General features: G+C 38.9%; 1 protein-coding gene across 3 annotated transcripts in view; it reads left to right on the forward strand.

The window, feature by feature from the left end:
* Positions 1-18,896, forward strand: part of KCNK2 (potassium two pore domain channel subfamily K member 2) — a 178,632-nt gene that overhangs the window by 120,072 nt on the left and 39,664 nt on the right. For all 3 annotated transcript variants that reach the window (XM_030557538.1, XM_030557540.1, XM_030557539.1), the window contains exons 4-5: positions 3,551-3,711; positions 8,851-9,037. In XM_030557538.1, coding sequence (XP_030413398.1) covers positions 3,551-3,711; positions 8,851-9,037 — 348 coding nt within the window. The remainder of the gene's footprint in view (positions 1-3,550; positions 3,712-8,850; positions 9,038-18,896) is intronic.

An 18,896-nucleotide genomic window follows, 5' to 3' on the forward strand; every position in this document is an offset into this window, starting at 1 on the left:
AGCGGAGCCCAAAGCTGAAGGGCGGAGCAGCTTCGGAGCAGTGGAGCTGCAGGTTTTTGCCTGGAGCTTGCTCCGGACCTGAAGCACATCTCCAAAGCCCTGGCTAAGGCACTAAGTTATAACGATAGATCCCAAAACACGTCGTCTTTTTTCCTGAGAAGTGAGCATCCAGCCAAAGGTACATGGCACCACCAGTCACTGCTGGCTGTTAATCCAGAATGTGTGTGTGTGAGAGAACCCTTCATATGTAATTATTTAAAAAGAGACCTTTTTTATGGTGTTTCTACATGAAAAAATCTGTTATGAAGAGTAAACGGTTGAGGGCCGTAAAAGCAAAGAGATTCATCATCTGGTTCCTATGTAAAGTATGTCTCTGTAAAGATGTAAATACATTCAGCTGAATGGGAACTAGATGTCCTGGAAGTGATTAGTAGCAGATTACAAATAGAGTGCACAAGAAACATATCTCCTCTGACAGCAGTGGGAGGAATGGAAATGGAAATATCAGAGTAAAAAGAAAATACAGCAGCCTCTTTCTTTTGAGTATGCTTAGTTGGGTAAATATTTTATCATCACTGAGAGGATGTGAAACAAGGAAAAATGTCTCTTGGCTCTACCAAAATCAAGGGCTATTGCCAAAGACAAGAGTCTGACTTGCACATGGTGCCCCAGATGCTTGGTTCTAAGTCATGCTAAGGCTTTATAAAAATTGAATGATAGAATCTATTCAGAAATACTGTAGCCACATACACAGACCTGTTTATTAAACCAGACTAAATAGTATTTGTTTCTCTCTCATGGTTTGGTCATGATTAAACAGAAGCTAATTTATTTTAAAACTCTGGGGCCAGATCCTATCATGCCCTGAGATCTGCTCGGTGCAGTAAAGTGGGGAATGTATAAGTTTAAAACTCCCTAGGTACGTCTACACTGCCCGCCAGATCAGCAGTTAGCGATCTATCTATCGGGGATCAATTTATCGCCTGTAGTGTATATGTGGTAAATCAATCCCCGAAAATCGATCCCCGATCGCTCTCCTATCGACTGCTGAACTCCAGCAGTGTGAGAGGTGGAAGCAAAGTCGACAGGGGAGCCGTGGTCATTGATTCAGCATCCTGAGGATGCAGAGTAAGTAATTTTAATTCGATCTAAGATACGTCAACTTCAGCTATGCTATTCTTGTAGCTGAAGATGCATATCTTAGATTGATTCCGCCCCCCCTCGAGTGTAGACTAGCCCTGAATGGTAAACCTCAGTGGCTCCAGTCCTGGCTCCAGATTAACTCAGAGCACTGTATTACACTGTCCCTAGTGACATCATGGGGTAGTGAGCAGGGAAGGGAGAAAACGTATATTTAGTTAAAATCAGTTTAATCTAATCAGAAACCACAAATGCTAAAATGTCTTAATCATAATCATGTGGGGTTTTTTTGCATAGTTTCACTACAGGGCAGAGTGAAAATTGTTTGGGTGCATTTCTATCCCGTAATAGGTTGGCAATTCTTTTTACCTTAACTGAATTTTCTGGCTTTATAATGCTTGATTCTGGGATAATTACAACACAGATAACTTTTTTTGCTGTTGATTATTGATCTGTACTCAACCTTAATTCCCTCATAACTTATTTTTTGTCTGGGAAATGATGTTTACATTAAGATTAAAGGTTACATCAAGGCAGATTGAGCATTGTATAATTCTGTTTTCTTCTGGGAAGTTTTTCTAGTGATGATTTTGGCCCCTGTATATACAAAAGGATACTGGTAGTGTTTCTGTTAAGAATAATACAATGCCTGCAACATAAATTTGGTTTGGGATACTTTACATTCTTGAAATAACAGTGCTTTTCTTAGCATTCTTGAAATAACAGTGCTTTTCTTAGTTCCATACAACTGCTACGTACTTTACTACACACTTTTGCAATGTCTGGCTCAAGCCATAGCATTCATAACCAGATTTTTATTTAAAATTTTCCAACGTGTGTATGTGTTGCTAAAGGGGAGATGTTTGGATACAGGATTTTGGTTCAGATTTATCTCTAATTTCAAGAAGAGCAATAATAAAAATAAACAAAATGCTGCATGTGAAGAAAATTTGTCTTTGGTACTAAACCAGGGTGCTCAAATAGATAAACAGAAATTGGGATGGATACAAAAGAGAGCTTCACTTATTTGTATTACCTCTTGCATTCTGAAAGTTCAAGTGCCCCTACTATATCTCAATCAGTATAAATGGGGAACTATACATGAAAGAAAAAAAATTAATTATAAATTCCGAGTAGGGCTTGTTGAAAGTTTTCTGTCTACATTGTTTTTCAATAGAAAATTGGATTTTGGAGTAAACAAATTTTTTTGCAAAAAAATGTCTGCTTTCCATGGAAAACTTTGATATTTTGGTGAAAAACTGAATGCCTGAAAACAAAAAGGATTTGGGCTTGTGACCAAAATATTCTGATTTGATATTTCATAGAAAAGTTGAAATTTTCTATAGACAATTTTCATGAAAAAGAACCAGAGAGGGAGAGGAAAGAAAAATGTTTTTTGCTGAAATTTTCAGGCCTTTATTAGTGACTGCCATCTTGGTGAAAAGTGAAGCATGGAAATTGCTTATAGGGATATGAGATTGCAGCAAATAGCCTGTGAAAAATGTAGGTGAATCAAGGAAGGTGGAAGGCTTTTGGGTTAAGAAGCAGAACTGGGACTCAAGAGATCTGGATTTTATTCTGTAGTCTTTTTATGTGGCCGTAGACAAGTCATTTAGGGTCCAATCCTGTGAGGTGCTTGGCGTTCAGAGCATTCAGCATTTTACAGGATTGAACTATTTATACCTCCATTTCCCTATTTTAAAACAGAGCTAATATGAATGCTGGAAGTATGTTTTTAACTAAATTCAATAATCTTTGTAAGTGATTTGAGTTTTCAAATGGACAGTGGCATCAAATTGCAAAGACTTATTGTGCCTGCGAAAACCTGTATGTGTGCAATCCTTCAGTTCTAAAGTATATGAATAGTCCCACTTAATGTACAGATCCCCATCTTGCTCATCCAAATGTTTCATCCTGCATCCCTTGAAAATGTAGGTTTTTGTGATCTCTGAAAACTGTTTATACTACATTTGAATGTAAACGGCATAGCATTTCAATGCATTGCAGTCTGAAAATTGCAGTTCCAGTTATAGTTAATTTCCACTTAGTAGGGTCTAATCTTGCACCCTGTGCTCAGGTTAATTACCCACTGAAGTCAGTGGAAGATTTGCTCCAAGTGATTTCAGTGGGAGATTTGCCTGTGTAGGGAGTGCAGAAATCAGCCTTTATGGTGAAGCTACTCTGTGGGAGAAGGAAAAAAATTCAGCAATATAAGAATTATACATATAAGGGAGACAAATTGGTTAATTGGACAACACTCCGAATGAGGAAAATGACAAAATCAAATTATGAGGGTGAATCTATAGCAATGTACAGTGTATAACGTGATTGATCCTCCTGCAATACTTTTAGACATGTAATTTAATATGTGTAAGTAATTTATAAATAGCCCAAGTTGTTTGTAATGTAGGCTTTGGGAACATCTCGCCACGTACAGAAGGTGGAAAGATATTCTGTATCATCTATGCCTTATTGGGAATTCCTCTGTTTGGTTTTCTGTTGGCTGGAGTTGGAGATCAACTAGGGACCATATTTGGAAAAGGAATTGCCAAAGTAGAAGATACATTTGTTGTAAGTATGCTAAATGTATTGTCCTGAATGTTACTCATCACTCTAAATATAGCAAATTAAGTAAAAATATAGTAAACTTTTTAAAGGGAATAATGCATTGAATCATTGTTAATGTCTGGCAAAAGGCACGTTGAAGGTTACTGAAAGTACATGTTATCCAACATTGTTGATAGAGAACTGGGTGATGTTCAAAATATACATTGAGATTCAGTTTCCGAAAATAATTATGACTGGGAAGAGAAATTGGATCCAAATCAATCAACTCATATTTTTTATTTGCCTTTAAAATACTCTAGAGCAGCAACAGTTTGTTTCAAAAAATTATATTGTTGCACTATAGTAAAAAATCACTGACACAGAAATGTGGCTGAATGGGATAACTTGAGATAATATAGGGGAATCGGTGCAGGCACTTTGAGATTTATGGTAAACCATAGATAAAGCATACACTGATATTATAGGCAGTGTTCAAAGTGAGCAGGAGTGAACTCCTGTACTTCCTTGCTACACCTTCTAGTTAGCCCTTCTATTGTCTTTCCAGTCCCCATACTGTATCTTGCCCTCCTTGTACAGCCCCCACAGCATAGGAAGTGACCTTTGGACTCTCCCCTTCTCCAGGACTTCCCCTGAACTAAAATAAGCATCCTTCTGTTTAATTTTAACAAGGAGGGGGTGGGAAAGAATATAGTGTTTAAAAGAAAGAACTTGAGAGAGATCACAGGATTTTAGTTGGCCAGTGCTCTCTTCTGCTTTATCATAAGTGCAAATACATGGGTTAAGCATGTGCAAATGGTAGTAGGCAAAAATTGTGCTTACACATACACAAAAATACATAACATAAGAACGGCTGTACTAGGTCAGACTAAAGGTCCATCTAGCCCAGTATCCTGTCTACCGACAGTGGCTAATGCCAGGTGCCCCAGAGGGAGTGAATCTAAGAGGTAATGATCAAGTGATCTTTCTCCTGCCATCTGTCTCCACCCTCTGACAAACAGAGTCTAGGAACACCATTCCTTATCCATCCTGGCTAATAGCCATTAATGGACTTAACCACCATGAATTTATCCAGTTCTCTTTTAAACGCTGTTATAGTCTGAGCCTTCACAACCTCCTCAGGTAAGGAGTTCCACAAGTTGACTGTGCACTGTGTGAAGAAGAACTTCCTTTTATTTGTTTTAAACCTGCTGCCTATTAATTTCATTTGGTGACCCGTAGTTCTTGTATTATGGGAATAAGTAAATAACTTTTCCTTATCCACTTTCTCCACATCACTCATAATTTTATATAACTCTATCATATCCCCCCTTAGTCTCCTCTTTTCCAAACTGAAAAGTCCTAGCCTCTTTAATCTCTCCTCATATGGGACCCATTCCAACCCCCTAATCATTTTAGTTGCCCTTCTCTGAACCTTTTCTAGTGCCAATATATCTTTTTTGAGATGAGGCGACCACATCTGAATGCAGTATTCAAGATGTGGGCGTACCATCGATTTATATAAGGGCAATAATATATTCTCTGTCTTATTCTCTATCCCCTTTTTAATGATTCCTAACATCCTGTTTGCTTTTTTGACCGTCTCTGCACACTGCGTGGACATCTTCAGAGAACTATCCACAATGACTTCAAGATCTTTTTCCTGATTTGTTGTAGCTAAATTAACCCCCATCATATTGTAGCATCATTTGAAACTAAATCCCACTGCCTGTTTTATACATTCATTTTTCTGAGCCTATAATAGCTTTATCCCACTGATTGGCATAAAACATATCTAAAGGGACACTAACAACTTAGCTTTCAGACAGAGTATGATTTTTTTTTTAATTTGTACTTCTCTGTTGTTACAAGTAAGACCTACAATTCATGTAACTGAAAAAGATTAGAAAAAAATTCTCCTTTTATTTCATTTTTTTTTCATGTGTATTTGACAGGACTTGGCTTCAATGTTTCTTGGCATAGTTGAGGCCTGTGTCCTGCTTATGACACCATCGGGTGTTCTACTGAGGTCAATGGGATTGTTCATGTGTGAAATTATTCACAGACATATGTCTTTGAAGGCTGAGCAAGTGGCCCCTGTTTGAGTTGATCTTTAATCTACAGTAGAAATAGGGTAGAGAAAAACATCTTTTCAGAACAGGACAATATAATTGTAAAAGTACAAAAATTATCCTAGGGGAATTTAGGAGCAAGTTCCCAACCCCAAACATTCAAAAATCAGTGAGTCAGGACCTTCTAGGATTGCAATTTTTACGAAAGTACATTTGGGTTTCTTTTTATTGGCCTTCTGGTTTTTGAGCCTTTAGGTGCACCAAGGTCACACTTTCATGCTAATCTTTGCAGCCATGAAGGGCGGACACTTTAAAAACATAAAATGAAACCTGAGATTCTTACATATTCACAGGAATTCAGCAGCCAGGACTTAAAGAAAAACACCAATGGTTGCAAGAATTGCAATAAAAATGTGAAACTTGGCAAAACTGCTCCTTTTAAAGACACTATAGTAGGTGGCTGTCACATGGAAACCTCACACCCACCATTATGAGTCTCAACTCCCACGCTTGTTGCCGGATCTGGAAAAGCAGGAGCAGAGGCAGCAAGAAGCATGTGCAGACAGCTGCATACTCTGCCTCTGCCTAGTTAGACCCACAGAAGTGTGAATTTCCTCCTCCATGTCGCCGCTCTCTGCGGCTGCCTGTTGTGCTGTAGGGCTAGAAGTCCCTCAGTTGCATCTAGGTATACTGCAGCCTCCAGTGGCTGAAGCAGCTACAGCTACAACCCAAACACTGGTTGTCCCAGTGGCAGAAGGTGCTACAGTACCTGTCATATTACATTTTTAAATACATGTTTATTTAGCAGCCTTAATTTGCAGTGCAATTTTCTGTTGTTTGCACCAGCACTGCAACTGTTGTGTGTTCAAAGGGACTAGTTCTGTGCGGCATGCCGTATTGTTGCCTGTTTTCCTTTATAGTAGGAACTGTCTGTTAGCATGGTTGATTTTGAGATTCTCACTATGCAGATGGTGTTATGCCAGACAGTTTCATCCACCAAGCAAATGCTGGCTTTATGACAACTGAAAAGAAAAGTCTCAGGGTACTTACTTTCGGCTCAAAGCCACTGTTTCAAACCCAGCTGGATCATTGGCAACCAAGAGCTATTTGCATCTAGGGTTGGCTGAAAAAATGGAAAGAAAACATCATGAGGTGTTATGATCATTCTTTACAACTTCTCTTCAGAAATCAAAATTTTCATGAAAATTTTTGTTGAAAAATTCAGATTCTGGAAAGTTCTGACCAGTTCTACTTGCATTTATTGGCTAATTGTCTCCCTGTGTGGAAAACAGCTTAATTCATTTCCTAACAGATAAGTATCCATACTGTAAAACTGAGCAGCAATTTGCTCCCTTGTTGGCAGTTTCTGCTGGGAAGGTTTGATTTGAATGGTCAGACACTGAATGGCTCTCTCATTCTTAGAGGTGATTTTCCCCTCCCACTCCCCACGCGCAAAATAAAATAAAAAATGAGACACATCATAGGAGATTTTACATCACCACAGTCTGTGCTTCCTGGTTTTGGATGATAAAAGCTTGGCTTTGGTCTTGATGACTGCCTGGACTAGCTTTCACAAGCACTAAACTAGTTTAAAAAAATATAAGGAAAGGTCAATCAGGAACCAGTTAAGCTCTTTTCTGATTTCATTTATTTTCTATACAATAGGCCAGATTTTAAGAGTCTCCAATTTTGGGGGTGCAATTTTCTGCCTGCATTTAATTGAACCAATATAGTTAGGCCATTACCTGATTTGTGGGTGCAATCAGATACTTAGAAGGCTAAAATGTATGACTTTTACTCGTAGTTACTTGCAGGTGAAAAATTGCACCTACAAAATTAGAAGCCATTTGAGGCCCATTTAAACATTTAGTTAAGTATGCCAAATTGCAGTGTGACAAATCTGCTGAACCTTTAGTATTACTGAGTGGTATAAATGCCATTCGTTCAGAACAAAAAGGGAATCACATTCAGAGACTGCAAATGTTTCCCAGAATATGCACATTTGCTTTTAATAAACACCTCTATTCCTGTGGTGGACCCAGAGGGTAATTCTGCACAGCAGTTAAACACTGGCGACTGGCCTGGATCAGCTGATTTGGACTCACAGGGCTCAGGCCCTAGGGCTGTCAAATTGCTGTGCAAACATTTGGGCTTGGGCTGGAGCCTGAGCTCTGGGCCCGCAGACATCTGCACAGCAATTTTTAGCCCTGCTACCTCAGCCCCACAAACCTAAATCAGTAGACCTGGATCAGCTGCGGCTCTCTTATTCCAGTGTAGACGTACCCAGAATGATAATATCCTAGCCTTCTCGGTGCAGCTGGGAATTTTTTTTCTGACAAATAGTTTATGTGATGAAAAATGCAGTTTAGGTTGACCCAAATCTAATCATAAATTTGTTGAATCATTTCAGCTCTCAATTTTTTTTCAGGCTGGATTCACAAGGACACGTAAGAGCTCTTTGAGATGTTGATGTGAGGAGACCCTAGTTAAAGGCCCTGCCCCAATGACTATTTAATTATTTATGCAAAGTGGAATAGCTTTAACCGGAGAGGCTGAGAGTAACCCACTCCAGAATAATCAATAGCCTGGGGGCTAGGGCACTCAACCTGGCAGGAAGAGACCTGGATTCTAATCCCTGGTCTAGAGCAGGGAGTTGAACCTGTATCTCACACATCCCAGCTGAGTGCCTACCTACTGCCTGAAGGTTACAAGTAGAGATCCTTCTTCTCCTCCTCCTCTGGTCATTTTGTAACTCCAGCCCTTCATTTCCTTTGCTTTTATTTTTCTGAAGGATTAAAATGCCTATAAACTAAACATTTTATTTCTGGTTGGACAAAACATTTCATTCAACCGGAAACAAAATTTCTGTTGATATGTGTCAATTCATCAAAAATTCTGAAACATTTTATTGCTGTTCTGCTTGACTAATCCTTTTTTTTTAATTGCTAATGAACTGAAAAATTAATTATTCATCCAGCTCTGCTCCTTAGTAAAGGTGATGCTTCTCATTCTGGGTTTAATAGGTGCTCAAGTACAATCACACAGTTTTACTAACCATGGATTTTTCTTTCTTTCCCCTCCTTTTCTTCTGTAGAAATGGAATGTGAGTCAGACAAAGATTCGCATCATATCAACAATAATATTCATATTGTTTGGCTGTGTGCTGTTTGTTGCTCTTCCTGCCGTAATATTCAAGCATATAGAAGGCTGGAGCACACTAGATGCAATTTATTTTGTAGTTATCACTTTAACTACCATTGGATTTGGTGACTATGTTGCAGGTAAGATTTTGTCATGATTCTTTTCTCAACCTAAATATGTAATATTTTTAATAGTTATATAGGATTTGCATTGTGATAATTAATATAATTATTGTTCATGTAACTCCATCAGAATGTAGATGCTTTGCAGATAAGATTATGGAGGTAAGATTATAGAAGAGAACCTGGGGTCACCTGTTGTCCTGCTTGACAAGTATTTTCAGACTGCTGTTTCAATCGGAATCATTTGCATGTGAACAAAAAACCTTGTTTTAACTTTGTAATAGTTTTTTTCTAACTTTAGACAAGTACAACATCATAATAATAAGTACATTATTTCAGTTTGTTAAATATTTTGGTTTTTACACTGAAGTCATTTAAAAACAGCTCTGACAATGGTGATCTTCTGCTCTCACTTGTCAAAATATTGTTTCAGAATTTGGTTTCAGCTGTACAAATATCTCTGGCTGTCATGCTATCTCTTTTTCTGTGCTTTCTGTCTCCTGTGTTCACTCTCACCCTGTATATATTTTTGTGTGTGTGTGTGTGTGTGTGTGTGTGTGTGTGTGTGTGTGTGTGTGTGTGTGTGTGTTATAGGCAGAGTTGGCAGCACTGCACTGTCGCTAAGATTGCATGACACTTTCCATTACAAGACCCTGTTTTCAGTCACTTATAACTTTGCCAAACTTTAACGGTTTGGGCTGAAAATTTCCATACTAAGTAAGTGTCAGATTGAATTTTTTAATGAAAGTTTTAGCTAAACTCTATAACCATTTCTCAGAATGAGGCTAGAGAAAAATTATTTGTCCATATTTTAAAAAAATCCTATAACTGTTTCTTTGAGAAGCTTTAGTGCCTCCATGTTTTTTAGCAGGGACTTGAAACATGTTAGGGAGGTTGTCCTGGTGCAGGAATGTGTCTGTTGCTGTTCCTGAAAAAATTGGCCAAATTATAGGCTTTGAAAAGTCACAATTCACATATGCTTGGTAGAAACTTGCTAGAGTTTGGGAGCTATATTTTTCTGAAGAGTTTTTCTGTTGTAAGCATGCTCACAGCTCCCATGTGCTGACTGGACTGCACATGCACCATCCCCACAGAGTGACTAAGCATGCTCCATCCAAGGCTGCAGGAACTGAGCATGTCTTTCTCTGCAATTGCTGCTCCTAGCAGCTGGGATTTATTCCATGAACATCATCTGGCTTGTGCACTGAATGAGGCAGAGATCCTGTGGAAAATATAGTATGTGATCACGTAATTAAAGACCGTAGCATAATGCTTATGCCCAAGGAGGCTGAATTAAGGTTACATTGGCAAACTTAATTGTGGCATTTCCTAATTTTTGAGTGTTTGACTTGGCAATGGTAATGTTCTTTTAACGTAGTGTTTGTGTGACATATACATAAATATAAAAATGTGAATGCATGTTAGGTTTGATGTCACTTGCTGTTTTCTTTCTCCCTTATTCCTTTCTATAGTCTTTATATTCTCTTATTTTCCTCTGCTTGCTGTTCTGGCTGCAGGAGTAGACATTGGCTCAGAATTTGTGATTCCAGTGAGATTCACCTGCTGCTGGCTAGCACTATGTCAAAGCTGACACACTGCTTCAAAGCCAAAGCTTTGCGTGTTTTATATTATCTTGATGCAATCAGCAGTACATTAATTCAAGGCTTGGTTATATTTATAGTAGGAGCATAATGTGAAATGCCTCACTTGGCTGTAACTGAAACATTGAGTACACATTAATCATTTCTTTCAATTTGCCTCTTTATGGGCCCACATGATATAATAATTTTGTTCCTGCACTGCACAGTATAATTAAAACTTGTATTTTACCAGAAAACACATTATCTTTCTGCAGAACATCCTGGTGTGATTTTATTCTGTAATAGTTCATTTTATATACATTTTCATTTCACATTTCCACTATTAACATGAAACTATTGATTTTTATTTCCACTCAGATTAATATGCAGAAGACTGGTATTTATATAGTAATGTCGTCAGTGTGTGTACCACATAACTGCTTGCCTTTGAGTGCTGGGTCCTGTACTGGTAATGGTGATTTTCAAGTTGTAAGGGTCCATGCTTTAGAGGAAGAGCATCAGACTTCTATCTGTATTGTAGCTGTGAAGCTCAAAATGGTTGCGACAGATCTGAAGTTGGCTGCTGATTTTTTAAACATTAGCCTTGGTTTTTGAGTTAGTTTATTTCAGATCAACAGCAGATGTCTGGAATATTTTGCAAAGATCAGTTCATTTCTCCATAATTCTAAACATAGAGGTAACTTAATGGTTAAGTTTCTTTATTAGATATGAGAAAGCATACAGAATGTTTGCAAGTTGACTACTTAATAGGGATCATATATTGTAGTAAGATTTGAGTTTTTCTCAGTCACTGTAGCATGGCTTTCTCCTTTTTCTTTTTACCTCTGATGAAGTTTTGGGTAGATCCTGTATGCCTTTGAGACAGTAGTGTGCATCAGCTGAATAGATTGTTGGAGCTGTAGAATGTGAAATGATGCCTAGTTTTGTATTTATTACAATTGAGTCACGCAGCAGGTAAAAATGGAGCTGTAGTCCAGGTCTTAGTGCATAGGTGTCTACATCTGAAAAAGTCATTTACAACTAGCACTGATGCTGACTGTCTCAGCAGTGAGCAGAGGCGGCTCTATGTATTTTGCCATCCCAAGCACAGCAGTCAGGCTGCCTTTGGCAGCATGCCTGTGGGAGGTTCGGCGTACCCGCTGCCAAATTACCACCAAAAGCCACAGGACCGATGGACCTCCTGCAGGCATGCTGCCAAAGGCAGCCTGACTGCTGCCCTCATGGTGGCTGGCAGGCTACCCCTGCAGCTTCCTGCCCCAGGCATGCGCTTGGTGTGCTGGTGCCTGGAGCCGCCCCTGGAAGTGAGGGCCAAGTTTTAATTGAGTCTGAAGTACCCTAAAACTGAGAGGAGGGAGGATATGTCTCCAGTGTAGCTGGCAGCATGCTTCCGAGCATGGGTAGACAAACATGTGCTAGGCTCTGCTTGAGCTAGTGTGCTTAAAAATAGCAGTGTGGCTGTGTTGGCATGGCCAGTGGCTCAGGCTAGCTGCCTGAATACAAGCTTGCCTGACCCTGTGGGTCCCTGCTTGGATGTCTAGCCCAAGCGTTTCCCATGCCACCATGGCCACACTGCTGGTAGGGCACTGTAGTGTAGCTTGCCACTTCAACTGCCTGAATGATGCCTGTTTTGTGCCTAAGGAGAAGAGGTGAGTCCCCAGACTGGCATCTTACACCAACCCAGAAGTCACTACTTTTTAAGGAGAGGAGTTTTGCAGAAAACAAGACACCAAGAGGCTGAGAAAAGGAAGGAGGAGACTTAAATCCTTAGGGAGATGAGAGAGATTGAGTGTGTATTGGAATAGCTGAGACAAGGAAGGGAGTAAACAGAAGAATTTAGACATAGAGAAGTGTAATGAAACTGAAAGGCTGTAATGGAGGCTGCCTTGACAGAAATTCCAGTAGGTTCCACTAGATTCTTTCTCTTGGTCTTTGTTGATTTCTGTTCAAGACTCAGTATTCCCAGGAAGCAGTAGACTAACAGATCTTTATTATATCCAAAACCTAGTTGCCATTTGGAGCCAATGGAAACTTCCGGGGGCTAGTTCCACTAGAATAGGATATCTTAGAGCAACCACAGAGAATTGCAGTGTCCCAGATGGGAAAAAAAGGGGTGAGAGAGATGGATAGAGGGTTCTTTTGTTACATGTCCAAGAAAATAATTCTATAGTATTTTAACAATTACACTTATCGAATCCTTTCACAGGAAGAGCATATTTTGATTTTTTTTTTTTGGTTCCAATCTGTGACAAAAACAAGTGTCAAAATATTGTACTTTGCCGCAAGACATAACAAAGTGACAAACCTTTCAAAGGGAATATTACAGTACCTGCTGAGGAAAATAAAAAGTGACTGGTAAAATGTGGCAGTCCACAATGACTGGCAAATTGATCCTGTAATTTGAGTTTTGTGATACAACAGTGCTAAAGGTTTTGCTTTCCTGAGTACTCTAAAAATCAAACAAAATACCATGTAAACATAAATAATAGTTTTAACAAGATGTGTGTTGACCTTACCATTGAGTTATTCCATGTTACATTTTATTCTCTAATTTTTCATATATTTATGTTTTACAAAGGTGTAAACCAGAGTTACTCCACTGATATAAACAGAATTGCCTGCTGTGCTATGATTGCTATGTAAATAATAGTGTCTAATTAACATAGATCTCAATTCTGCCACGTTTACTTACCTGGTGTCGTATCTTACTACATGAGTAGTGTCCTTTATTCCAATGAGGCTACTTGCAGAGGAGGGCACTAATCAATACAGGTAATGGCAGAATTAGATAGTTGGTAGACAATCTAATTTGCAGGTCATATCCATGAGAAAGAAATAATTTCCATAACTGAACAAAGCTTTGCGGCTGTAGATCCTATTTGCGAAAATGAGGTAAGAGACCAGGCTTGTGGAATAACCTATATCCTCTGTTGAGAAATAGAACATAGTGGTTCTAAATTCTCTCCTTCTCTTGCTTTGAAGTGAAACCATTGACTTTAATAGTACAGAACAAATAAGGCCAATAATATAAATGTTCTATGAAGGTGAGAAGTGGAGAGCTTTTTCATGCCACATCTGTCATCTTTCAGTATAATGAAAGATATTATCAGGTACTAAAGTTAGCCTCAAAATGACAATATTTGTAACACAAGAGTAAATTATTTGTATATAAAAATAGTGCAAAGTAGATAACAGGTGGATGAACAGGTATTTTCAAGCCTTCCTAAAGTAGCTAATCTTAATATGGCAGGTATTGTATATAAATGAAATGAGATGTCCGAAAACTCTAGTAAATTAGACAAAGGTCAAAGATGGGAGTTGCATGTAAATAATTTAGTATGTTAGGCTTGAATTTTGTAGGCTCACTGGGCAACTTAATTTCTATAGTCCTTAGTGTTCGAGGCCATGGTGTCAGGTATATGCTCAGATTTTGCATGGTGTGGATATATGGGCATGGAATAATCCCTTGAGACTAAAAGTGATTGAAAACAAATTTCTTAGAAAGATTCTTGGTCTCCCAAATAATAAACCAGCTGCTCTTCTTAGAGCTGAATCATGAATTATTTTCTGTCCAAAGTGTAATACCATAATATCAGTTTTTGGTTTCACATTCACAGTATTCATCCTCATTATTTGCCAAAGCTATGCTTAGAGGAACCGTTCCGCAGGGCTTTCTCACATAAATTTTCTTGGTTAGAGTACATTCAGAATTATTTTCATTCTCTAGACCTCTCATAATTGGAAATATTAGATTTAAGTTTAAAAATGTAAAATCCCTAATCAAGCTGAGACTAGAGGATATTTAATAAGCAACTAGACATGGCAATATTTCATCTTGAGTCCCTCTTGTTAAAAAGACTCATCAATATGTCAGATATTTAGACAGTTTGTTTAATAACAAGTTAAGGAAGAGGGACTTTACAGCTTTCCATTTTCAATCTGTGCAGTCAGTTTACACAGAAGGCCAATATATCAGCACTGAGAAATGTAACCGCCTTTGTCCATGCAGCTCTGGCCAGGTGGAAGTCCTACCCCATTATTTATTATATTGTAATTTGTATTGCCACTTGAGATCAAAATGGCTTTCAGTGTTTTTGTCCTGGATGCCTTTTTGTATGACCTCTCAGAAAACAAAATACTTATTAGGAATTGACAGTGTATCTATGCACCAAGCGGTTGTCCTATTTGTATGGTCAACTGCTAAAAGAAGGAAAAGACCTGTGGCGTAGGAAGCATATGTGATTTAGTTAGTTTATATACTTTCAAATTTGTTTTTAATCTAGATTTTAAAATTCTGGATTTAGTTTATTATAATATATTTAGGTTTTGGTTCATTTGGCCTATGGCTGAGTCATTATTAATAAACTTGACCTGACTTGTAAGCTCACATCACAACCAGTGTAGTTTAATAAATGGTAGGATTTGCCTGCGTATCTCGTGCTTACCACTTTGAAAATTGACTCCAAAATACCCTCTTTACTTGTCTTCACCTTAAAGTTAACTGGTTCTTTTCCTTACTGTGTTCTGCAGTGCTTAGATTCAGTATATTGGCATTATTGATACTCCTGTCACTGTCTATAGGGCACAGACATGGCCTAACAACATTAAGATGGAGACTTAAATGTTTCCACTAATGTACTGGAGTCAATGAAATTATTTTGCCCTATAACTGAAAGCAAAGTTCAATACTCATGACAGTTTTTGCTTCACACAACCTGGTAAAGCTGGAATGCTAGGTGTATTAGTCACTGCAGCACAGTTTGTCTTCCACCACTAGGTGATATTACTTGCCCTATAGAATATGGATCTGCAGAAACAGATTGCAAAGCTGAAGAACAAAAGATGCACGTGGTCTTTCTGATAAGCTCTTATAACTATAACTGGGGTTATATCAGTGATGACATAAACCACTCTTTGACACTTCAGGGCTAGACTGGGGCAACGGCTCTACCTGGAGTGAACTAGGAAGGCTACTTGACGCTTCAGTTAGTATGGAATGTTGCTGTACACCTCCTCAATAGATCAGACTGGAGAGAACATACTGTAACTGTGCTTCATGTTCTGCAGTAGCTGCCTATATGCTTTAGGTACTAGTTACAGTTTATAAAGCCCAAATGGCCTAGTTCCCTGTTACCTTCGACGGCTTTTGCCACATATCCTGCATCTGCCTGACAGGCACTGGCTGGCTGTCGAAATGTACAGCTCACCTTAGCCAGGAGAAGAGCATTCTTTATAGTGGCACTAATAATATTTGAAGCGTTAGCTTTAGAGTAACCACCTCTTTATACTGAAACTTACAACACTGGAGGGGTTATCTTGTCTCTCATTTTTATATATAAAATATTTAAATGTCTGAAACAAAAAAAGAAGCTACTTTTATGGAAATAGTTATTCGTTTCTCTTTTGTTTCAATGGTTGCTTAAACAATATGAAAATATACTGTATTTCTGTAAAAGTAGCTTTTTTAACATTCTCAGTTTGGTAGGCAGTGGGGAGCCAATCTGGAAGTCTTTACTAAGGCAACACTTCTATTGGAGTTGAAGGGATTGCCATCTTAGTAAGGGCTGTTGGATTGGACCCAGTTCTAGGGTGCATTAGGTAACCATTGAAAGTCCCAATCACTTATTTGTGGGGAAGTTGTGCAGAGAGGCAGCAATAGTGTAGACTCTGTCCTGGAGCTTGGTCTAAAGCCTGCTGGAGTCAAAGGGAAGACTCCCATTGGTTTCACAGGGCTTTGGTGTACTCCACACTCCCCTGCATACTAGTGAGGAGGTCTCAGTGGCGGACCTCTATAGCGCCGCATGGTGGGAGGATTATGGGCAGGCAAGGGGTGTGATCAATGGACCTGTGCACAAATAAAACAGACCATGTCCCTGGGTAGAGCAGCATTAATAGTAACTGCAGCCAGGCTGCGCAAACCGCCTGGGCAAAGAACCAGAATTTTGTCCCTCAGTACTGTTTCTGCAAAGCAAAACATGTTCAAATGGGTTCAGCTTCCTGCTACATACAGCATTCTGGCTTTTAAAATAAAGATAACAACGTTGAGTAAATGATTATGCTGTATAAAAGTCAATGCAAATGTGTTACGTATTGAACTCCTTTCTTTTTACAGTATAAACCAGTAAATTCATTAGCTGGCTACTCTCATACATTTTAGTGGGGATGCATTTGCTATCATACTCATTCATCTGAACTGTGATTCAATAGTTAATGAATCTCATTAACTCCAACTTCAGAACAGTTATGTTAGTGATTTGAATCCCATTCTCTTACCTATTTAATTTAATGAGATTCTTAGTTAACCTTATTACAGAACTCCATGAAGTTTAACCTTATGTGCTGAATGCTTCCCACAGCCAGAGGAAGAGAAGAAGTTAGCATATTAGCTCCAAGCTTGGTGCCACACAACCATCTCTGTAGAGACTATCTGACTCCCACTTCGAATAATGCGGCTGCATGCACCATGCTTGTGACTTTACAGCTGCTAGAGAAGCTTGTTGTAGCATGGACTCAGCTTTTAGTAAGTCAGCTAAGTGCTGAGGGCTTTAAAATATATATGGGGTTTTGCATATTTAAAATAGTTTTTCCTTTATGTGCAAGACCAAGCAATTTATTTTAAACAGACATGTTCCTGACTTCCTGTAGACTATTTCCGGACTCCAGCAAGGTTTATTGGTGGCAGAGCCATCACTTGAAGTGGGAGCCAGCTGCAAGGGGGTGAATATTCTGGGATCTAAAAGAAGAAAGTCACTTATAAAGGAAAATTTTGCTGAATTGCCCCTCCTAGGCTGGCTGTTGAGTGTATTTATCACACATAGTTAACTTGCTGGAATTTTGCATCTTCCCTTCATGGATCACCTTTTTAACAAGAGGAGAAATAAAAATGTGCATAACGCAGATCCAATTGTTTGTTAACAAAACTCCACAGTATAAAAACTAACAAGTATATAATAATTCAATACTATAGAAATACTACCATTTTTGTGTTAAAACTTTTTAAAAGCACCTCTGCTTTTAAAATAATAAAATATATGTAAGAATAACATACACTATGGAAAAGCAAAAAATACTGCAAAATGAAGTCTGGGATCTCCTCCCAGGCTGCTCTCATGACTAGCAACCTCCTTAGAAAGCTCATGTTCTTATTTCCGCATGTTTGTGTTCTAAGACAAATGAGAAAAACTCCTCCCATACAGGGCCAGCTCTAGCAATTTTGCCGCCCCAAGCATGGTGGCACGCTACAGGGGCGCTCTGTCGCTCACCGGTCCCGCGGCTCCGGTGGACCTCCCGGAGGCGTGCCTGCGGATGCTGCACCAGAGCTGCGGGACCAGTGGACCCTCCGCAGGCATGCTTGCAGGAGGTCCACCGGAGCCGCCTGCCGCCCTCCCATCAACCAGCAGAGCGCCCCCCGCGGTGTGCCGCCCCAAGCATACGCTTGGCACACTGTGGCCTGGAGCCAGCCCTGCTCGCATATCACAAGCAATCCTTAAATCTTGTATTTTAGCTCAATAAATAAAAAGTGTATATGAAAAATATTCTTCCATACCAGCATAAGATCCTCATTAAATTGGGAGAAATGGGTGTTACCATCTTCTGAGGATCCATCTCTTTGCACAAGTAAGGGGAATTGCAGTCTATATGAAAAAGATTTTGAACCTGATTTTTTTCATCAATACATAACTCTGACTCAGTTAGTAGCTTAAGATTCCATTCTGTCTTGAAAGCAATTTGATAACATTTGACCAACATTTTTTAATATTAGGAACTTGTCAAATAATGTGTCAAATCACCACCCTCATTCACATCCATTTGTCTCGTTGTCCAGTGGACCACATTTGAGCAAGCATGCAGAAAGCCAGTAATATATTTTCATCATTTTTAATGGCTGTAATTTCATTTTAAACGCTCTAGTGGATCTTATAGTTAAGATTTGTCTTGTCAAGGCAAGCACATTTTATATCTCATTATTTGTGGCTGCTAAATTCATACTTGCAAGTGATATTTTTCCACCTTATCCTGGCAATGATTTTTCTGTCCTTAAATTACAGCATTCTGTATTAAGGTTTTCCACCCTATGTTGCTGATTATAAATTTCAGCTCAGACCTCAGTTTTATAAAGATACTAATCTGAGTATATAATAAGGTAAAACTTAAAGATGTTGTAAAGGCCAAATAGTATAACTTGGTTCAAAAAGAATTAGATAAGTTCACGGAGGACAGGTTCATCAGTGGCTATTAGCCAATATGGTCAGAAATGCAGTCCCATGCGCCAGGTAGTA

The sequence above is a fragment of the Gopherus evgoodei genome, chromosome 3, assembly GCF_007399415.2.
Source record: "Gopherus evgoodei ecotype Sinaloan lineage chromosome 3, rGopEvg1_v1.p, whole genome shotgun sequence".
NCBI classification, from domain to species: domain Eukaryota; kingdom Metazoa; phylum Chordata; order Testudines; family Testudinidae; genus Gopherus; species Gopherus evgoodei.